General features: G+C 42.4%; 1 protein-coding gene and 1 long non-coding RNA gene across 3 annotated transcripts; one reads left to right on the forward strand and one right to left on the reverse strand.

Moving 5' to 3' along the window:
* Positions 1 to 12: 12 nt before the first annotated feature.
* Positions 13 to 23,306, reverse strand: bicdl1 (BICD family like cargo adaptor 1). 2 transcript variants are annotated; one of them, XM_035165482.2, is made up of 11 exons: positions 22,477 to 23,306; positions 21,049 to 21,264; positions 12,268 to 12,384; positions 11,914 to 11,925; positions 10,652 to 10,798; positions 10,295 to 10,474; positions 9,560 to 9,778; positions 8,482 to 8,625; positions 7,795 to 7,925; positions 6,300 to 6,420; positions 13 to 4,195 (listed from the first exon to the last, which is right to left on the reverse strand). In XM_035165482.2, the coding sequence occupies exons 1-11, from the start codon at positions 22,864 to 22,866 to the stop codon at positions 4,028 to 4,030; spliced, it is 1,845 nt and encodes a 614-aa protein (XP_035021373.1). In that variant the 5' UTR covers positions 22,867 to 23,306; the 3' UTR covers positions 13 to 4,027. The 2 variants fall into 2 exon arrangements, with proteins under 2 accessions (XP_035021373.1, XP_035021374.1); XM_035165483.2 differs by lacking the exon at positions 11,914 to 11,925 and having other exon boundaries at positions 22,477 to 23,305.
* LOC118114801 lies at positions 13,712 to 15,828 on the forward strand. The gene is made up of 2 exons (XR_004697491.2): positions 13,712 to 13,942; positions 15,128 to 15,828. It is a non-coding gene; the product is annotated as an uncharacterized LOC118114801 (long non-coding RNA).
* Positions 23,307 to 23,509: the final 203 nt, after the last annotated feature.

Consider the following 23,509-nt stretch of genomic DNA (forward strand, 5'->3'; position numbering starts at 1 on the left):
AGGGGAGACAAGTAGATTGTAAAGTGTTTATTTGTAGAAAAAAATGCTCAGAAAATTGCATGGTAAATATTTTGAATAGTTTGAAGCATTCTGTAACTGAAACAGTGCCGTTAGTCAGAGGTGAATGAAAGCGCTCACACAGAGCACAATGAGCCCAGCCGAAGCACTAACATTCCAAAATAACATCCGACTGAGTGGAGACAAGCAACAGAAAGTGTACACACTCAGTGTGTGTCATTGATTTTGTGTGTCTATGCTGCGACACACACACACACACACACTCCACCCTCAGTGGCAGCATCACGATGTTGTAGCAGACGTTTTAAAATGCTGTTGGTACGGTCTACAGTGTCCCAGCAACAGTCTCAAACAAACAAGGAACAGAAACAGCAGTTAGGACGTAATGTGGACAAAAACCAAACATGTTTACAGTGTGTTGTTTTTCTAACAAAAAACGTGAAATGAAAAGAGACTAATTACAGTGTGGTGGTGGTGGCAGCAGCGGCTGGTGTTTGATCCGAGCTTGCAGGAGGAAGAGGCGGCTCTTTCTCTGGGGAAGAGGAACTATCAGAAGTCTCAAACTACAAACACACACACACTTTCTTATTCGACCCATTTTCACACTTTTCAGAAACATGTTCCGACCTATGAGGGAAAAATCATGTTTCTATCTTTCTTTCAAATTTCTGATCACATCCATTCAGACAGGAGCAGTGAAAAAACGTTCTAATAAGGCAGACTTCCTACAGAGTTAATGGTTTTATTAATGTTTAATAAATCCTTCACTAATCCTTAGTCCTTCTGTAATTAGAGCTAAAAAGAAGTTTATGATATTTTTTAGGTATTTTAGAATCTTGTTATGTTGTTGTGCTCCCCCCACAGCCTTAAGAGGATAAGTGGTATAGATGATGGATGGTTGGATAATAATATGAAGAAAATTTGTCTTTTTAAGTTCTGAAATATCTTCAGGGTTTCAGTTTAACTTCCTCTGGATACCCAGTTTGACTTTTTAGCTTTTTAATTCATCAGCAAGACTCATCCAGTGAAATATTTGACCTAATTTTGACCTGTTGTTAAATGACAGCAAAGCCTTAGACAATTTCTTTTACAGATGCCAAATTGCTAATCTAGCCTATTTTAATAACCCTTAGTTAATAAAATATTAGCGTTTACAATGACTTTTTTTGCCATTGTCTATGATTTATTCACATTTACTAATAAAGGAATGGTTAGATATTTTGGGGAGTGTGTTTACTTTCTGACATAGAAACTCTCATGTCTGTATGTTGAATACAAGGCTGCAGCCAAATTCCTTAACCTGACGTTTAGTTAATTTACTTTCTGAATAACTCATTTTTCCAATCCATCAGATTTTTCTCATTAATCCATATGTATAAACTATTAATAAAACCATTATTTACAACTTAAAAACTGTTTATAGAGTTGGCTTATTTAAAAGTGGCACCAGAGGCTGTCATGTGGATCTGGATTCCTAGGTTCTGTTGGAATTAAAAAAAACGACACTGATGAGTCTTCTCACATAAGGACTCATGAATATCTCCCACCACTTCAGCTGCATGCCACACACACACACACACACACACACACACACACATAAACACATGTATGAGTGATCACCAGTGGAACCCCTGCTCACTGTTGGAACACACATGAATAAGGAGCCTTTACAAACAACAATGTACAGGTATATTTCTCTCTAAAAAAAGAATTTCATTCAAAATGTACGCATTTTTTTTATAAATATATCGATTTCATCCAAACCTATTCGACTTATTATAAAAAAAATCATTCTTTGGGTTGATCCTTCCAACAACCAGCTGAAATGAAGAGAAGACATCTGCATAGGTTTGCACAGCTGCATCAGACACGAGTCCAGACGCAGACAGACACTGTGCCACGCTGTGAGTCGCTCACGCTCGATAGAGATCTCAGGTCAAAACATAGATGTTTAACCAATGGAGGAACAGATATGTCACGTAAAACGGAAGCCCGGCAGCTAAGAAACCAAAGTGCTCATGAAGTATTGAAGCAATGAGAATGGAGGTAGAGCTTCTCTATCTGAGGTGGACCAACGCAGCTCAGACGTTGAGCAATGCAGAGGAAGTTTCTGTTCACTGACATGAAGTTCGACAGGTTATTGTTGAGCCCGATTGATCGACTTGATTGAGAATTCATGAGCTGTAGTTCTGCCTCCATCTCAAGCTGATGTGTAAACATTTTAAAAAATTTGGTCAACTAGGAAGATGATTGACATCATGAGGACAATGCCAGACTTTTCTTTGAAAAAGCATTAATGTTTAAATGTGAATTCGATCCGATGTGAACTGTAGAAGAACGTACCAGCTGAGCCCCCCCCGCAGGTTTATTCAGATGTCAGAGATGAACATGAAGGCCTCGTGTGCGACGGATTCAAATAAAAGTGCTGGTTTTCGTACATTCACTTAGTTCAAGGATCCTGTTTCCCTGCTCACACTAGATTGTGTTTTACTTGAATTATACATGAAACTTGACAATGGTGATAGGCTTTTGATGACAAAATTGGGTTTTCGTAACATGAGGTGCATTATTGGTTGCATTATGGGATATGTAGGATCTGATGTTTCCCATAGAACCTGATATTGAGGACTAATATAGAGGATATCTCAGCCTCTGGTGCTGATTTAAAAGCTGCAGTGATTTTTTTATTGTCTAATTGAACTAGCCGTAAACACAGCATAGACAAATTTCAACTTTTAAAGTTGTTAAACAAACAGTTGTTCACACATCTCAGCAGGCGGCGGAAGCAATAAGTTGGAGTCGTGTTTCTGAGCCGCCCAACAAGTTTTAAAATCAATACTAACTCTCCCTCTAGTTTAGTTTTGGAGCTCCATCAAACACTTCACTCTGTTCACCAGCGGGTCGCTCACTTCTGTTTAGAGCTGGGAATCGAACATACAGTGGGTTAATTGGAGCTGCCTAATGAAACCTGGGTTAAAGAGAGTGGTGAAAACATGTAGCTGTAAACAAATTAAATAAATAGCCCTGAGTCAGCTCTGCATTACACTGAGGGCCTGTCCAGGATGTACCCCCACCTCTCGCCCCAGTTCACCAGTGACTGGCTCCAGTCTCCCCACTGCCCACAAAGGTTAAGGGGTAAAGATGATGTATGGATAAAAAAAATTCGGTGGCCCCTTTCACATTTACATTATACATAGCTATTTGATCTCTTGCTGATATAAAAATATTGTTTAGTGCAGTTTAAATATCTCTTTGTAGAAGTACATTTCTGTAGTGTCCCTTTAAAGTCTTTCTTTATCTTTAAAGTTTGGGTCTGGGACATTGAAACATGGTAAAACTCTGTGCATGGCTGTCTTTGAAGAAAATAATGTCATTTATGTCTTATCAAATATACACTATGCGATGGTCCTGATATGTAAAGCTGTTGCTTCATGTTCTGATCATTCCCTGGACAAATGAATAAACCTGAGCGATTGGGTTGATTGGCTGCAGCTTCACCGCTCTGATCGTCGTCCCCATCTTTTCCCATAAACCCACACTGTCCCAGGAATCCACCCGTCTTCCCCCAGACACCTTGGCCTGATTACTGGGATGCATACGATGAGAGTGAGTACATGTGTTCCCCTCTCTACAGAGTTGGCAGTGGGCTAGTAGAGATGGTCATAGGCACTACAAGGAAACCTTCCTGTTTGGAGGTAAACTTTGTGACCCTGTTCACGTCCTGTTGGGACTGATTTCTTTCTACGAGAGGGGCTTAAGCCAAAGCCTCTGGGGAAGTCCTGATCTCATATTTCCATCTCTCACTGTCAGCAGTCGCCAGTTAATCAGTCAGGAGAAGAGTAATGGGACAGATAAAGTGCAAAATGACCCCCCTCCCAAACCTCAACGTGTGCCACGGCCCGTCTTTGGCTGTGTCGTTACCCCTGCTCTATGATGTCTCTCCCTCCTCTTCCCTCGCCGTCGTCCCTCTCTGTCTTTCTGCTGCGCCCAGGGACAGTCCAACAGGTTCTCAGTTCTTTTTGAAAAAAGAGAAAAGTCTCTTGTCCTCGTCTGAAATGCGGTTAGCCCGTCTGGAGGACTGACCGCCGTGGGCCCGAGGCAGGGAGGATGGGGCCGAGCGCCACTCGTCCTGGTGCTTGTCCATCAGCTGCTGGTCAATCACTCTGTGCATATCATCCTGGAGACAAGGACGGAGATGTGAGTGAGAGAAAGACAGCAGAGAAATGTCACACAGAGAGGACATGTGGTGGCGGAGTTACAGAAAGGGTTGAAGACACTGGATAAATGATCATTACGTCACTATATCTCTCAAACATGAGACAGCTTCCTGCCTCAGTTTTACAGTATATGTGACAATAATGTCCTTATACGTGGCCTCAGATTTGCTGTGTGGGAATTTAATTAAAAACCTTAATTTAGTAAATTGTGCAAAAGAAGCTTAAAGCTAAAACTATGAAAATAGGATTCTGACCGGCCATCGTATCACATTATACCATAGAATCAAATAGAAAACATGTATACAGCACTGTAATTTGTAAAGTTCATTCACCCAGTCAGTCACAATTACACAGTGATGGCAGTGAACTGTATCGTGTAAGGTGCTGTGACCGGAGCAGTTTGGGGTTCAGTGAAGTCAACACTGTGATTTTGCTCTTCTTTACAGCACATTTCAAGAGATGTTCAATGACATCATACATAATCCAGTTGAAGCACATTCAGCTCAGAGTTTACTAAACTTGATGAAAATTCCCATTTGAAATGATCAGCTTTCAATAAGGAGAGAGAGAGCAGCCGATGCAGTCAACTCTCTTTTGGGGAAAATGTCTTCTTGCTCCTCAAAAAGTCCCAGATGTCATTCCCAAACTATTCATCTTGTGACCCTTCAAAATCCAGGGCACTGTTCAGACCTGGTTCTAACATCTGTCCTTAGAGATCCGATCACAAGTGGTCAGCTTTAAGTACGTCTGTTCACACCGGGAATTAGGATGTGTCCTGAATGTGACCACTTGTGATCGCATCCTCATTCTCCACTCTGTATGCAAATAATTACGTACGTAATTTCTGTTAAAATGATGTTGTTTTTACCACGAATGAGGCCACGTGGGTCCCCGACCTCCTTGGATTGTGGTCTGAATGATCGGATCTCAGGACGGATATTTATACCAGGTCTGAACTGTGACTATATGTGGGATTCTTCGTACGAGTAATTAAACACCTGAATAGCTTCTAGGGGGCTGAGGGGAGAAACTGTTTGGTAATTAGAGTCTGAATAAAAAGTAAATTTAGTGTTGCATGAATCAGTGTTTTTCTGTTTTCCTGTCCCGATGATGATCCCTGAGAAACACTGATCTGCACCAAATACTTTGACTTAAAGGATAAAGACAGCGACAACACAACCAGGGGTTTCTGACCAGCTGCCTGGGGCTCACTATATGAGTTAATACATTTTATTAGTAAACTATTAGTCGTCTTCGGATGTTACCTAATCTTAGTCAAATACAGCCATGCCTCACCCTCACATTCACATTTGCTGGTGGTACAGGAAAGTATTTGGTGTCTGTGTTGACACCTCTTAGCGTGAACAGTGGGATACAGGTGAGTGGAGACAGGCCGGTGGAGAGAGAGGGTGGTGGGTTAGGATGGTTCTCTGTGTGATGGTTAATGGTTTCAGAGAGACAGGGAAGCTGGGATGAGCATTTCTCCAGTCGGAGTCAGTTAACCGTGGCATGGAATGGCTCAGCGCGGCGAGGGTGAAACGGCGAGATGGCGCAGCTCGGGCTCACCTCTAAGGCAGGAGGAGGGGGTGGGGGGTACCACAGAGGAGAGAGGGTGGTACGGAAGCTGAGAAAGGCCACTAGATCAGAAACCACAAGAGCCAAACAGTAAAGAGCCCTGAGGAGGCAAACTGTGGGCAGGGAGAAGAGAGAGAGAGAGGAAAGAGCTGCCAGTTAGGGACGAGGAGGGGGAGGGAGGGCACACACACACACACCCTCACAGCCAACCCACTGACATACACTCAGAGGTTAATTGAGAGGTTTAGTGTATGTGCACAGATTGTGTTAAAATACAATGACACTAAACACAAGTGACAGGGAAGAGAAGGAAAAATGGAGAGAAACTGTTCCAGTTTATATTTTTTACAATTAGACGAACATAATCCATCCAGGAACTACATTTACAGAGCAGTTTCTTTATGTCACTACCTAAAAATATCTGTACGTAAGAACGTCAGGGCTGTTATAGGCTTTTACTGATAAACTCGCTCGTGACCTCTGACCCACCTGCCAGGCCTCCAGCTGCTGCGACAGGTTGAGCTTCTGCTGGATGGCGTCCAGGAGTTGGCTATTCAGAGACATGATGTCTATTTTACATTTGGCCAGCTCCATCTCCACCGCTTTCTTTCTGCAAGACACACACACACGCACGCAGACGCTAGAGGTATCTTACAAGCATGAAAGGCTGCATGTGAGGAACTCCTTCAATAAAGAGTGGATTGACTCTTTTATTCAATATTCATCCACTTACATGTGTTTATGTTAATATAAACTTAATATAAGACCAGAGATCCACCTATCAGTGCCTCTAATACTGATTAACATTATTACTTATTATGGCTCTGGCTTAATATTAAAAACCCTCAGAAAGAACTCGAATAAGCTCATTTTCCAAAGTGTCCTTAATCTGTATCTATTTAATGTGAGTGAATAAGTGATGTGCAGAAGGTTTAAAGAGTAACTGCACTTCATTACATTATAGGTCTTGTTTTTGAACTTTGGCTATTTAGTTATTAGTGTATTTGTTAGGGTCCCCATTAGCTGTGCACTAAAGCAGAGCTTGTTTTCCTGTTGTTCACAATTAAAAATATATATACATTTAAACATAACTTATACATTTATATCTAAAGACATTTTTGAAACTTTTCAGTCTATACAAATGAGCATAAATATTGCAGTTTTCACAGATGTACAAATAAAAACATAAGACCTATATATTGAAACCAAATAAATACAATTTTCTTATGAATAAAAACTTATTGTGCTTGGCATCCTCCCTAAATATGGTGAATGGTAAATGGTCTGTATATATATATATATATATATATAGTAGCTTTTCGAACATTGATGACAACTCAAAGTGCTTTACACCCACCCACACACACACATTCATACATTGCATCTATATGCAGCCCTTTCTCTATCACACATCAATCACACAGTCTACCTCCTAAGCCACACCTTCTTTCAATATGTTTCCTATTTGCCTTTGAAACATTGATTTATTTTTTAATTTATCCCTTACATATGGATATGGAAACCTAAGACTTGAAAAGTCATTGCTGTGACCTGGGCACAGAGATATTGCAAAAGTAAAGCATGACAGGGCAAGAAACACATTCAGTTTGAGGAAGTCAGAGCGATCTGAATTTGTTGGAGATTGGGTGCACACAACTACACAACTAAAGTGTAGGAGGTCATTCAGTTTAATTTTCTATTCCAAATAAGGGGATTCATTTGACTTCCCTTCCTGTCGTACATTTTTTAGGGATGTGACGTCAGCACTTCACTTGGTGAATACAGTGTCATTACTTCCTAAAATGCATAAAGATGATGTAATAAACTGCAATTGTCCTATAAACATTTCTTTAATCGATTTCTTGAATAGTTTATAAAGTAGTTTTATTATATTATATTATATTATATAGGCTGTATATATTTACAATAGAAATCTATTCTATTTTATTATCCATCATTATAATAATCAGTGATGTGATCCTACTTGGCTATGGCGTCGTCTCTGTCTCTGATAGCACTCTGGAGCTGCTCGCTGGGTTCTCGTATTTCAGCCATCACCCTCATCCGCTGGTTGTCCTCACTGAGAGAGCACATCTCTACAGAGAGAAGCGCCATCTGCAGGTCACATGGAAGAGAGCATCAGACAGAGCTGTGAGACACAGGCAGGATAAAGGCTTTAATGGCAAATTTATACAGTGGGCTGCTCATGTATGAGATGTTGAGTTGACCCACTTCAATGGGAGGATAAGTGAACTGTGTGTGTGTGTGTGTGTTTGTGTGTGTGTGTAAGATGGCATTTCAAACCCATTGCAACCCATTGTGAGTGAGCTCTCCTTGCAGAAAGGAGACGAGGTTGAAACAATGTCCTACATTACAAACAAAATACATCAAATTCACACCAGCTAAGGAACTGGTGAGAACCACATCTGCACCACTGGGTCATGTTATTCTTAGACATGAGTATTTGTTAATTCATTGTTATTCCACAAAGAAAGATTGGATGTGACGTAGAATTAATGAGGCCTGTCTGACACTTCCATAGGATGAGAAGCAGAGCCTTGGTGTGTCCCTTTAAAAAAGGGAAAGCCGAACATGTACATCAACATGTCCATGTACAGTATATGATGTATATGAGTGTACACATGTGTACAAATGTTATAGACGCTCGTACCTGATTGTGCAGCTGCAGCAGCTCCCCTTGGCTGCTGCGTGTTTTGTCCTGCTCCGCCTCGTGCAGCTCTCTGACCTCCCTCAGCTCTTCTCCCAGCTTCCTCACCTGCTCCTCCAGAGCCTCCTCATCGCTGCGCCGCGAGCCCTTTCAACACGACACACACTCACTGTCAATGTACTGCTACTGGCCATTCTGTGGTTCATTATTCTGCCTCTAAAATAGGCAGTATCCTGTTGAAGCATTATTAGTCCATTATTAGCAGATACTCAACCCCAAGTTGCCCCTGACGGACGTGCTATATGACAGAGAAAGTGCTGCACATAGATGCACTGTATGAATGTGTGAGTACTGTAAAGCGCTTTAAGTAGTCACCAAGACTAGACTGTCTAGTCTAAAAAGACTCACTTTACATCTTCCACTAATTAATTCATATTTAATTTGGTTAATATTCTTCACTGCCAGTTTTGTAAACTCAACCTAGTCATGTAACTTCTAAGGCCATCATTGCCCTTCAAGGAGGCAGGGTTTGTTTTATTATTATCAGATGGGTTAAGAAAAGTGCGATATTAAAGTTTACAGCGGCTATTTGTCGTGGTGTAAACATGAACATAAATGTATCCAGAGACAAATGGGTGAATAGCAACACCAATAGAGATGCAGCAGGAAGGGCAGGTGAAGCCAAAAGATCTCAGGTCAGTGAAAAATAAAAGTGTGTAAGTTATTGACATTCTTTAATTTTGTTAGGGGCTCAACAGTGTCTCCAGTATAAAACACTTAATTAGCTGCAGGAAGCAAGAAGGCAAACAGATACAACCATAACAAAACCTGGTCAGTCAGTCCACCGCTTCATTTCATTTACAAAATTATCATACTATTAACTTCTATATAATTTTCTGGTTCTTTCTCAAACACTGAATTACATGAGTGGGTGCTTACTACACTGTCTCGTACCATTGATTCTGTTTGCACTAGTAATACCAAACTACATAGTTCTTCCAAAAAAATGAATTGGAAACCCCTTATTTTGTGAGATGTCATTTCTCCAGAGCTGCTGAGCTGCCAGTGAGTTGTTCATTACCGTGGACTCGTTGCCATCCAGCAGGTTCTGTGTCAGCCTCCGCAGCTCCAGAAGGCCGGTGTGGAGGCTGCCAGTAGGCACATCCTTGGCAGAGGACGTCTCCGAGTAATCGTCCATGGAAGAATCGGTGGACAGCGCCGAGTCGGTGATGTCGTTTCCCCGGAGATGGGAGCAGAGTGAGCGGACCTCGCAGTAGGCCTCCCACAGCTGGAGACGCAACTGGACAAGTTGGGGGAGGGGATATTTAGATATTAGTTTCCCAACCGCCTGGTGCTGACAGCAGGATGGAATAAATTAAAATAACTTTGTATAGAGCATTTTTCAACACAAAGAACAAAGTGCCGCACAACAAGAAAACAAACGGTTAAAATACAGAGGGAAGTAGATAAATAGTAACGGTAATAATAATAATAATGATAGAAGAACATTAATAGCCTGGCAGCCCAAGTAAATGCTGGAAAAATATGCCATCTGAAAAAGTATGGTTTTTAGCCGAGACTTAAAAGACACCGTCTCAGACAGCCTTATTTCCTCAGGCAATTTATCCAGAACCTTGGAGCCCTGACGGAAAACACTCTGCACCCCCATAAAAAAAAAAGTTTTTTGGCAATATCTCTGAGATTGTGATATGGTGCTCAAAGGATAGGTTACAGTCGAACAATACGCAGAGATTTCAAGCAACAAATAAAGAGTGGACTCAACAAAACATCATCCAAGAGTCATGGTGGTAACTACCTGCTCCCTCTCCTGCTCCTGCTCCTCCTGCTCCATGCTCTGTTCTATCTCACACAGCAGACTGGATGGGTGTGGGGTGAGGCTGTGGAGGCTGTGCTCCTCTGACAGCTCCTCCAGCCGAGAGGTCAGCTGCCTGTGGGACACCTGAACCTCCTGGAGCTCCAGCTGGCTCTGCCGCAACTGGACACAACCAAGAAGGCAAACATTTAACAGAACGAAGTGTGAATATCTGCAGAGGTCTGACAGCAGAGCTGACTAATCTTTAGGACAAAGTGTGGTTGAACACAAATATTGCTTTGTCCAAGTACATTTTATTAGCTGCTGTCAAAGATCTAACAGTCCTTCATGTCTCCGTACCTGTAGGTCCTTCTCCTGACACTGCTTCTCCAACACCAGCGTCCTCTCTCTGAAGTCGTCCACTGTGCTCTGCAGCAGCTCGTTCTCCTCCAGCATGATGTGCACCCTGCGCTCCAGCTCCATCTTCCTCTCGGACAGCATCTTAATCTAACATGTCAGACAGCACCTCTCAGTTACTACACCCCAGGTAAAAGGTATTAACTGGTGAAATGGAGGATTGTTCAGGTTTCCTGGTTGATAGCAGCAGATGGGGCGGCTGCAGGCCTGATTGAAAGCTGCATTTTGTTGTTGTTCTGACTCTGAGGGAAGCAGGGCTCTTACACGAGATTAAAAAGTACTCCCACTGGTCTAAAGAATGTTTGTTGCCTAGCATGGCGTAGGTGCTAGTTACCACCCTCATCTTCAGGAATGTTTTGGTGATATATCAGCTTACTATTCACCATGGCTATATAATATAACAGCCTTCTAGGCTAACCTCGCAACAGCACAACTTCTTCCACATGAATTGTTTCTCTCTTTAGCAGCCCGAGTAGCTTTCCCCATTAAACAAACATCAGTTCTTGCTCATTTCTATCCCTCCTGCTTTTGACCTACATCTGGTAACCTACTTCACGGATCAGTTGTTTTTTTCACCACCAAATGAGTACCCACATTTCCAGCTTCTGGATATTTTTAGGCTGCTATAGTCTCCGTCTTTTCAGAAATGTGGGGGGGAAAAGCCATTAGTCATCAGCATATGTGGTATAAAGGCAAAGCGATGGAGATGTGGGAGCACCCAGACATTGCAGTATCTCAGCCAAATATAGAGCAGTAGCCTCTCCTTCCAATTATAGCACAGGCTCTGCAGTCTGGGTGTTTTCTGCCTGTCTTTGAAGAGAAGCTACGGAGGAACTCTCCGCCGTTTTTATTCTCTAACAGTATCAATGTTTATAACACGACCGGCTGATACATGAGCACGGCTGACATCACAACACATCTCATGCTCTGATTAGCATCATGTTTTTCATGCTCAAACTGTTTTTCATGGAAACAGGGATTGCTGTAAGGATGTGGAAATGCCATTTAAAGGTTTTCCATCTATACATAAAATATCTGTGACAACACAAGATCCTAATTGGATCAACTCATCTAATAAGAGATTAGAAGCAATGGTAGTTTCTGAACGAAAATAATAATTGGTGCATTTCATGTTTGTGTTATTTCACAAGACGCTGCATGCAGCATGCAGTCGGGCTGACAGACAGCGCTCGGTAACCACTCACTTCTAGCCCTTGCTGCTCCGACCAAGTGGGGAGGAGCGTGAGGGAAGGAGGAACGAGTGAGGAGAGAGATAAAGATTACAGGGAGAGGAAAACAACAAGTTTAAGAGAAAGTGCCCAGAAGCAATCCCAGTAGCATGACAGGAGAAAGGTGTACACTACCTCTCTTTCCTGAAAGTGTTTAGTGGGTTTTTGTGAACTTGTTATCAAAAACTGCAACTTTAAACTATGTCACTTTTGACAAAGAACTAATGACACAGAAGTTAAATCCCCAGTGATCTGCTGTCAAATGAAACAAATGAAACTGATGTGCACTCTGAAAGGTACAATGGCAAAATGCTACAGATGGTGGCTCACCTCAGCCTGTAGAGTCTCCAGTCCTGTCATGTGTTGTCTCGTAGACATGCTCTTCTCCCTGAAGTCGCCACGTAATGAATGGACCTGAGTGGACAGCTGCTTCTCCACCTCTGCAGCCTGGACACACACACACACACACACACACATCCATTTACCTTTGATCAGTCTGCTTTCACTTTAATCCACTGATTGACTGTCCACTCCTAAAACACAGTCAGACTCAGAGGAAAGTTTAAATAAGGATCACAATCGCTGCAGCAGAGACAAACATCTTTTTTTATTCTTCACACTCTCATGTCATTATCATTTGACAAAGCCTGTTGCCTACATTACCCACAATGCAAAGAGAAGCAGACAAAACACTCCAAAGATGTAACAAGCCAAACTTTATATGAAATTACACAAAACTATAAGTTCTTCATTAGACAGTAAATATACACAGTTGTATCCTAATAAGACGTAACAAGAAATAATATGTTCTTCGCTATATATTAAACAAACAAGGTTGTCCCTTGTAAGGACTGCCATCAGACCATTTAATGCTGTGTCACTATTCAAACCCAGTAGCTACCTTAGCCGCTGCCAGGACACTGCATTACATCCCACTGTTACATCCTTATAAGACTTTATTAGAATGTGATTAACAACACATTACTTCAGACTTTTTTCACCACTTACTTCACCTACAATATGATGCAGCAGACCTGTAAACTTTATTGTGATGAAACAGTGGAGTATAATTGCTGTTCTTGGTAACAACAACATGTTGTTAAAGTTACATTAACTGCTCAGTTCAATCAGAAAGACTACACAGCAATCTTTAGTTTGTGTTTACTTAGACTTAGAAAGGTACTCATTAGAGCTTGAGACACACACACACACACAAACACACACACGCACACGCACACACACACACACGCATTAACACGCTGCTATTCAGGACATGTATTACTGACGTAGTTTTGTTTTAAATCATCCCTCCCCACACTCTTATATGATACATTTGATAACTGTTCCTCTTAAAGCGCATTTCCTGCAAATGTCGCGGCCCTTTTCAGAAGCCTTCAATAGTCCACAGCTCAGTGTTTGTGCTCTCCGCAGCACACTCAGAGATGAGCTTATATTGGCCCGGTGGGAACAGACTATTCAGTGCCAGGCTGGGCTTCATTAGCATAGAGCTGCACTCAGGAAGCTCCCGCTCGCATTATCATCACTGCCATGGCAACAGCAAAATCCTAAAAATGACTCACTTTTTACAGCTCACTGAGGAGACTAAACATGGCTTATATAGAGCCAAAAACAAAACTTAAAGCAAGGAGCTGTTCAGTTTGAATTCTTTTTCATTTTTCAATTATGTCTTTTTAACACTAGTGTGCATCAATATGAAATGCAGCCTCTAGGTGGCACTACACACTGCAGCAGCCTTCCAACAGGCTCGCAGAGATTTGTAGAGGCTCAACAGCTGGTCATGTGCATGAGTTTACTTCAGTTCACTCCAGTCCTCAGGTAACTCTGGTGTGAGTGTGTGTCAGTGTTCTGCTGGGAGGACAAGCTGCCAGGATGACTCTGCCTCAGCTCCATCATTGTGGGGCTCCGCTCTGAACTATAACTTAACTGATGGAAGCAGTGACCCTGAGGGGTTGTAACAAGATGACTGAACTACCTGTAAGGAAAGGTAAAATGCCAGTGGTCCTCCTCATATGAAATCTGTCTAATATATATATATGCTGCGCTTTTTCTATTGCACACCATTCAAACACTGGAGCACATTTGAGCAATTTAGGGCTCAGTTTGTTGCCCAAAGACACTTTGGTATGTGAGCTGGAGGAGCTGGGTATAGAACCACCAACCTTCTGGTTAGTGGACAACCCACTCTGTTTCCTGAGCCGCAGCCACCTTGAACCCATTCATCATCCTTCTGCCAGTTCAATGCTAGTCCAGAAAAGACTGATATATAATAAGAATAAGTAAAAGTTGTTACTAATGATAAAAGAGAGTAATCTATTTGAAAAATAAATACATAGAACAAAAAATTTCTGAAAGACGATTCTGAGTCAAAAGCAAGACTGAAAAGGTAGGTTTGACATTTCATTTTAAAGATTTCAACACTTCTGGCTGTACTCAGATCATCTGGCAGAGGAAAGTAAAGAAGTTACATATTTTTCTTTTTAAACTCAAGGTAATTTTTTTCCCACCTTGCTGCAAAATTATAACCCATGAAACCTGACTGCAAATAATTTGTACTAATTATTGTGTTTTCAACAACACAAAGTTTACAAAATCAGAATAAGTCTAAGATAAGTTGTCAAACATAATGACTATATGGTTTACTGGTTCGGTTTCATGGATGGATAACTAATCAACTAATGAGCCTGACATATCCTGCTGAATGGGTTTTGGGGGTTTAATTATCATGTGGCAAATCCAGGTGTACACCTGACACTCGAAGCAGGTTAAACAATCACTGCTGAAAGTATCTGGTACCCTGGACAACTCTGAGTAGAAGAGTTGAGTCAGTGTTACAGTCATGGCCGCAGCCTCAGCTTTCCCTGGGTTTCCTGTGATTCCTCCTTGTGTCTGTGTGTTCCTCCTTGTGTGTCTCTCTGTGTTGTGTACGTGTGCCAGACGTGGCTCATCATTCTCCAGTCCTGCCTCCACGTTACCTGCTCGAGCGATCTCCCCCTCCTCATCCTTGCTGCACACCTAGTTCCCATCTACAATCTACCCTGCAGTGTATATGAACGCATGCCTTTCATCCTCTGCTCACCAACAGCTGTAGTTAAAGTCTGCCAATTGAATTGTAAAGTCATGTTTTCAGTGAGTTTTTTTTTTGTAATCCTTATACTCTGACCTTTTTTAGCCTAGTGACAGGATGGCCAAACCAACCAGCCTGACCCCCTGCAACAGCCACTACCAACTCAACATACACCAACTTCACTGGACCTGCCACCTCCCTCCCCACTTTACCTAACTGCCTTTTTCGGGACAACAAAACCCTTTAAACCTGCTCCTGTGTTTGGTGTGTTGCACTTTGGTGCAGCATCTAGTGAAATCGTAATAATCAGTGAGTGTAACCAAATGCATATAACCATAAGGTCACCTCAGCCTTATACCCAAGTCTTATTTAAACACAATGGAAGCTCCATGTTATACATACAGGAGAATATGAGTTAAAACATTGACATTTTCGATGGTATGGTAAAAAAAATGTGTGTCACACAATGTAACCATAAAATGCATTATGGGATATTTCAAACAACTGAGCTGTGATATACCTGAGGAGATAAGGGAGAAACAGACACAAGCTGATCCTCCAGGAAACTTGTTTGATTAAAAAGTTGATCATATCGTTTGAGAGTTGAAATATTTTGTCAAAGATAATTTGATTTAATTGTTTAAACACTACAGCAGTGTTCTGTGATCCCTCAAAGGATAAGTGAATTGATGGATTTTTAAATATAAAATATGCCTGAGTGCCCTATGACAACTTCTTTATGTTGTTTTGTGCTACCACCACGTGCTGTTTCTACCCCCACCCTCAATAAAAAAGTATTAAACACATTTTAAGAATTATTTTCAGCTCTAGTTTGTCACAGGCTTAAATCACCTTGTTGTATTACTGTGAGCTCATGTATGAGTCAGTGGGTGTTCACCTACAGTGTCCAGATGTGGGTTTCTATGTGACAGCTGCACAATTCTGCGTCTGCTAAACAGATGTACAGTCAGTGGAGGCCTGTGCAGCTCAGACAGTTCACAGCGCTCACATGACATGTGACCCACTGGCCCAACAAGCTGACAGACTGAGATCCTATAAAAAAAAAGAGTTGACCGCAGACTGCCTGATTTGCAATCACTTAATCTGCATGTAAATTCCTCAGATATCCCAGATCAAGTATTATCAGCACGACTTCAGCAGAGACGCTTTCCTTTACAGCCTCTCTACTCTGACCTGAGTAAATACATTCACTTTGCAGGAGGAATAAGAGGAGAGCCGACACTTGAAAAGTAGATTTCACTCCTGTTGATTCAGTAACAGGCGACCTGTGGCTGTGGAACATGATCCATCAGATATGACTGAAGGTGCTTTATGGGTCTTTGGTGGCGCAACCTGGCATCACACTATCTGGATCCCCTGTACAGCACATTCCCATGGTAACAACACGTGGCAGTTCCGATTTGCATGTCACTCTGGCTGTCATAGCAACCAGGAAGAAGTGGGATTGGCCGAGCTGCGACTTGTAATCTCGATGCTTCTGGTATTTTCCTTTGTCGCTTTCACAGAGCGCTGCCTTGTCTAGACCTACGGAGGATGGGCAACCCTGCTTTCAAGCGGTTGCGTAACCAATCCTGCGAGCGACAATGCGCACCTGTCCCGGAGCTGATCCTGACAGCAACCGTTACCTGGGGCTGATGGGAGGCAGAGGATGATAGCTGGGCAGATCCTCATGTTCACTAGGAAGCCACATTTCTACTTTCGTCATTCAAAAATATTCACAATACACCTTGTTTGTTATATTATTGCTAATGACACGTCAACAACAAATGATTGCTCCTCTACAGCCTTGAATAAAGTGGAGGTTTATGGGCAGAGGATGGCGCACCTTGTTAAGGGCTATGAGGCAAATTGTGATTTGTGCATATGGGCTATACAAATAAAATTGGATTGATTTATTGAATTGAACCACTTTGATGAGTCCCTTGAGGCTGCTGTCACATTCGAATCACGTGGAGGTTGAGAGAGGTACAATTGACCATGACCATAAAGCATGCAGACACACAGAGTCAGTGCATCTTCAGCCCTCTGTGACCATGTGTGGTGATGTAATTAGAGAAAGATCCTTTTCCTGCTGCTTCACTCTGACCAGATTAGACCTGAGGAGACTGGCTGTCCTCACACTGGAGATCCATACACACAGCACACACCTCCGAGGCTCAACTACAATATCAATGGAACCTGAATATCATATGTAGTTTGATGACCAGTGTACACACACACACACACACACACACACACACACACACCCTCCTCAGAGGAATAACCACAGGAGGTGTACATGTCTGCTGAGGGAAAGATTTAATAGCTGAAGATTACATTTTTTTAGATCCTCTTTACCCAAATATCTAAGTTACCTGCTGTTATTAATTAAGTAAAGTATGCTCTGGAGTTGTTTTGGTCCGGGGCTGAATGCATATGGCAAGGCTATTAGCACGGATTATAGCCTAATCCCCTCAGCGCTGCATTTTAGCCCATGACTTACATCACTTCCTATGGAGCGCCCTGCCTTGTCAAGGTCGTCCCACTGCAGCCAATAGAAGGATCTGTTAATAAGTTAGGAGGGTCACGGGCTGTTTTTATGAATCTAATTTCTGGCTCAAAGGTTTGCTTTAGAAATGATCCTCTGAAAAGCGGATATTTATATAAGGAGTAACAAATACAATTAATAAATCTAAAATGAATACACAAAAAGCTCTTCAGTTAATAAATATGATAACTAGAAATTTGAAATTAACAGAGGAGTAAATTAGTAATAATCTTTACTTCATTTCTGCATTTCTATATATCTACGCTTATACGGTTTGCTTTAAACATCACCCTGAGAAAAGCTGGTACTTATAGATGGAGAACAAATCAAATTAATAAATCAAAAATTAATACAGAACAATCTTTTCAGTTAATCAATGGGATTATATAGAAATTGGTAATTAACTGATACAAAATAAATACTAACTGAGAAATAAATTAAGAAACTTATTTCTGCATCTTAAAGGACAAAAAAATGTATTTTTCATCAATAAATTAATAATTACACACATACATAAAATACAAACATGCATATGTGCATGTTTGTATGCAAACATATGTGCATGTACAAAATGTATGATACATGTGGATGTTTGGGAATGTTTTATGAAATATGATTAGGCAAATTTATATCCTAATGAATTATCAATATTTATTTACATTTATATATATATATATATATGTATCAATAAATACATTAAATTACTAATTTCTCCACGAACTTTATCGTATGTTTCTCTTATAATTTTAAATACTTTAAATGTTTTTTTATTATTTATTGGCTAATAAGACTTTTTGTGTGTTATTGTTAACCTAGAGGCAGTGGACGTGCTTGAGCTGTCAGTTTGGAGCCTGGTCCTCAAAAGATGTGTCTATTGTTCAGTCACCACTCTGTGACATGTGATTTTCAGAAGGCATGACAAGGGACTGCCCTAAGAAGCTCATAATCATGTGATGACAGAGGAACATGTGCTATTCCATAGTTTTGACAGGACTCACAGGAATTTAACGGTTCCAATTAGAGCTAACCATAACGCAGAAATTAGCCAGAAATAAATAGTGCACACTCCGTTTCACATTCTCTCTTTTCACTCAGAGCTGTAAATGGTCAACATTACTCAGTCACCACCCATCACTTAGTAATGAGCCCAGAGAGAGAGAGAGTAAGAGCAATAAAAAAGCAATCTAGACATAGAGAAAAGGGGATAAAAGAGAGAGAGAGAGAGAGAGAGAGAGAGAGAGAGAGAGAGAGCACTGTGGCTGACCTCATTTATTTTATTACACAGCAGGTCTCCCTCTGTCTGCCCAACGCACTGAATCATAAGATCTGGATCGATGGAGTCAATTAGGTCTCATGAATTTCACTGAGTCACAAAGGCAACCAGATATTCTCTGCGCCCCAAAACACAAAACAGACCACTTTCAGGGGAATGTCTGTATAGCTCCCACACCCAGGTTTCAATTAAAAGAAATGCACTTTAATTATGCTAAGTGTCTGCTCTCTGCTTCAATCCATGTCAACTGACTTGTCCAGCACAAAATTCCGGATTGCAATGTGATGATGGTGTTGGAGCAAGATCGAGCAGGAGGCTGCTTTAATCTGATCAGAAGACAACGAGGAGAACTGCTCTACACAGCAGTGAACCACACACCACCACACAGAGCCTTCTCCTCCCTGAGCAGCATGCGCCCAGCAGCAGATCACAGCTTCTCCCAGGAGAAACAACACACACGTGCACATGTGAGCGTTGCCATGGACAGCCGTAATGACAGGGGGTTATCAAAGCACCTGCACAGGCTTGTCAACCTTTGTGCATAGAGCTCTGGGCATCCTGACATGTAGTTTTGGCACCCACTGCCAGCCTATAGCAGCTAACAACACTGTGAGGCCTCTGTTTACAGCCCCTGAGCTGATGCTGTATAATGGTCTTAAAGGAGTTTAGGCTGTATATCCCTCTGACAGGCTAGGTAGCATGACGCCATCCTGCTCACCCGTGTGACATAACAGTTGTTAGGCACGAGACAGAATTTTGGGAAATGTGATTATCATTCAGTTCTGCGTTGACAAGACATGATTGGGAATGAAGCCACAATCAGGAAACATAGCGTGTGCAAATAAACAAAAACACTGTAATGTACACTCTATCCATTCTAAATGTCAAGAAATTACTTAGTAATGACATTAAGTTTGGATTATTTTTTGCAAATCCAGGATCGCTGATGCAGCCACATTGTGGATTTGGGATCTTGGAGGCAGCTGGTCGTGGATTATAATTACAACTAAATTGCTTAGATATACAATATTCCTACTCGCATATACTACCATTACTGGCAATACCTCTATCAATACCTCTTACAATCATGCTACTCCCTTCTTCTCTGTCAGACATTTTCTTTTGTACAAATACTTTAAACATTGACACACCTCTCCATTTATGTTAGACACAATCTTTTCTCATCAATGTTGTAAATATTGTTTTTTTGTTGTTGTGACATTGTGACATTTATTGCACTTCTGTCCATCCTGGGACGGATCCCTCACTGGATGTTGCACCTTGTTCAGCCCTATGAAGCAAATTTTGATTTGTAAATATGGGCTATACAAAGAAAATTTGATCGAAATTATAAGTGGTCCTTGTTTCGGTGTAGATTGAGCAGATTGACGTGTTTGAGCTCCTCAGCAAGGAGTTAATCAGGTGGAAAGTAGCCACAAACGCTAGCACTCTCAGCTCCATCAATCTGCATCTCCTGCCAATCTCAGTTCATCCGGATGTGTGTGTCCAGTATATCAAGTGGGAAAGAGTATAGCTTCAGTACATCACGTCCGAGAAAATACAGCTTCAAGTTGTCATGCCAACCCTGAGCACTGCTGTATGTACAGTCTGTATCTGTATGTATCTTATATATATCGGACTATCTGTAAATCGATCCATTTTCTCTCTCCTATCTCCATCTCCTATCACACCTTTGTTACCCTGCAATCAAATCACCTGTCAATGTGCATAGTGCTATTGCAGAAGTGTGCAGTCCAATCATTCTAAATTATTCAACATAAGACCCTGGAAGCTATGCTTTTATATTGATGAGTTAGCATAATTCAGGTGAAGTTAGAAAGAGAGAAAGACGGGCTGAATAAAGGTAGAGCCCCCGTCTCCCCTGGGGCGGACGATGAATCTTGATGAATCTTCAGTTGGCTGAGCACCTTATATAATGTCAGCCAGGCAGACGTGAACTGGACAGAGTGGCCCCAGGCCAGGCCACACACACACAGACACACACACAGACACAGACACACACACAAAGACACGCTGACATTTGCCTGAGAAATGTTTCTTGGTGGGGTGCAGGGATCTTTAAAGCAACATTTAACCAATGTGATACACGGACTCAAAGCCAAAACTTATTAGATTTTCCATGCAGATAGACCCAGACCTTGTGAAGCAGTAAATGTGAAGCACACACACACAGACACTGCTCACCCTACTGAGTTGCTCCAGCAGTCTGTGGTTCTGTTCAGAGAGCTCACTGATGGCCTTGGTCTTGTCCCTGTCAGCCTCCCTCAGCTGGACCTGGTGGAGCTCCAGCTCGCACTGCAGCTGCTGGACGTCCGTCTCCAGCTCGGCCACGCGACCCTCCCACTCCCCCTCTCGACTCTCCAGACGCCGACGTAACTCGTGCTTCTCCTGCTCCAAGTGCTGCATGTGATAGGATGAGGGTGATATGGTTACAACTGTGATTTGCTCAGATTTGATTTACGGTGTTGCCTTAATTTCACAGAATATAAGAACAATATAAGAGTGGAATTATTGAGGTTTAGACAAAGTCGTGCTCAACCTTTGGAAAAAATTCAGTTGAGGAAAAAACTTTAGAACTTTAAACTTGAGACTTGATTCCATTGGGGTTGCTGATGATGTACAGAGGCATCAGAACTATGCATTTATCATTAACATGACAACATATGATACTGACAGTGAGGACAGTTTGAAGTATAGTTTTAGTAAAAGACGAAAAAGTTCAAAAGAGTGACAATAACTGCAACTCTAATAATAAAATGTAAGCACAAATTGAATCTGCAATCTGGGATAGAGTTTAGGGATTTTAAAACTGAACCAATCTCTTGTGTTCCCTGTCTCCTGGAGTGACAGTTATGATAATACAATGCTTCTACTCTCTAGATGGCAATGAACGGTGAGCAGATGCACTGCACGGCCAGCGGCTGTCAGTTTGGATGTGAGTTGTTAATATGTTTAAGTCCAGGGCTGAAGCAGCTGGCATCTGTGTGGCCACTATTTCATCTCATGGGTGAATGACCAAAACAAAAGGAGGGATCACAGGGATTCAAAACAAGACAACAAAACAACATCAACCGCCATTAGAACCGGGAACTGTAACAACATCAATAACAACAAGCAGCAGCTTATTTCTCTGAGCTGCAACACCAGGATGAATATGGATCAAAGGGCTGAACAGATGTACAGTTGATACAGTGAAGGCCCTGGACAGGATTAGTCTTTGTGGTTTCTCAGGCCATGCGTTGGGCTTGTGTGAAGGATTTTAAAAACAACAGCTCAGCTTCACAGTATGAAATAACTCAGACTAAAAATACACAAACACTGAGGTCCACTTCTTTCTTTAGATCAGCGTGACCAGCACGGTTCAAAAAGGCTAATTCTGCAGCTTATAGCACATTAGATACAATAATACACAGCCATGGAAAAGGTGAATCATCCTACATGACTTTGAATGCGAGGCTCTACACTCTGCATTTGTCAGGACCCTGTTGAGTTTGTTTACATTGCGATGGTCCAAAGTTGGCTCTAGGATTATGGCATTTTGAGGCCACACCAGAAAGAGGCTTATGACAGCATTAAAACTAGAGTGAGTGATATTTTCCAGTTTAAGTTTACCTCTAATTTCTCGTTGAGATCTTTGTGCATTTTCTCATATTGCTTGCTCAAGTCTTGGTTTCTCTCCAGCAGTGCTTTGCCGAGTTTAGCAGCTAAAACCAAGTCTTTCTCCTTCTGGCGGAAGAGCGACAGAAGGTCTGCGTTGTGCCCCACGACAGGCATCTCTAGGTCCGGCAGCTCCTCCTCGTCGTCCCGCTCCCCGGTGAGCATGGCAAGTTCCTCCTCCAAGGCCATACCGAGGCCTCCGGAGCCGGCGTGCCGCAGCGGGTGACCCTGGAAGCCGCCGGAATCCTGAGCGGCGCCGGGCCGGGGCTCCATGCAGTCGCTGTCCAGCTCCAGTGGTGCTGAACCCGCGGCAGACGTCTGCAGGTCGAGGCAGGAAGCGGACATCGCCACCCGGCGGAGGAAAAGCCAACGGATAAGAGCCGACGGATTTCACTCCGGATGAACCCACCCTGCTCTGACTGGGCTGGGCTGGCCGGGCCGGCTCGTTATCGACCATCCATCCATCATCCTCCAAATTCAGAGCTACTCCTCCCAGTTTCCTCACGTCCCTCTCTGCTGGTTCACACACCAGTCGCGACTCTGGCTTGAATCCCAGCAACCACCGCCTCTTCTGCGGCGCACTGTCTGTGTACGATCGGACACGCAGGCTGGTATTATCCGGGTATAAAGCGCCTGGAGGAGCTGCGCGCTGCGGTCGGTCGGTCAGGGTCCACCCCGTCTCGGGGTCCCGGCTCCCCCATAATGATGACTGGCCTTTTACACCGGAGGCTTTTGCCAGTCAAACAGATGAGCGCGATCCCGATGCTTCTCAACCTTTTTCCCTTTTTGAGTGCGCGTTCCCGCCACGGTAGTGACGCAAGCTGCAACCTGTTACAAACCGCGCGCCCATTGGCTGAAAAACATAGCGCCATATTTTGGTGCTTCTCACTCATGTGAGAAAACCTCCATAGTGAACACGTGAAGAGATATAATAAGAACACGCGGGCAGCAGCCATTAGAATCCATGATGGACCTGTGACGAATTTAC

This window comes from Hippoglossus stenolepis, chromosome 9 (genome assembly GCF_022539355.2).
Source record: "Hippoglossus stenolepis isolate QCI-W04-F060 chromosome 9, HSTE1.2, whole genome shotgun sequence".
In the NCBI taxonomy this organism is placed as follows: domain Eukaryota; kingdom Metazoa; phylum Chordata; class Actinopteri; order Pleuronectiformes; family Pleuronectidae; genus Hippoglossus; species Hippoglossus stenolepis.

Excerpts from the sequence above, each read along its gene's own strand:
- bicdl1 (XM_035165482.2), bottom strand. The coding sequence starts at position 22,866 with ATGTCCGCTTCCTGCCTCGACCTGCAGACGTCTGCCGCGGGTTCAGCA. Across the intron at positions 9,779-10,294 it reads AGGAGCAGGAGAGGGAGCAG|TTGCGTCTCCAGCTGTGGGA; the intron begins GTAGTTACCACC and ends CAACTTGTCCAG. Across the intron at positions 6,421-7,794 it reads AGAGACGACGCCATAGCCAA|AAAGAAAGCGGTGGAGATGG; the intron begins GTAGGATCACAT and ends TGTGTCTTGCAG.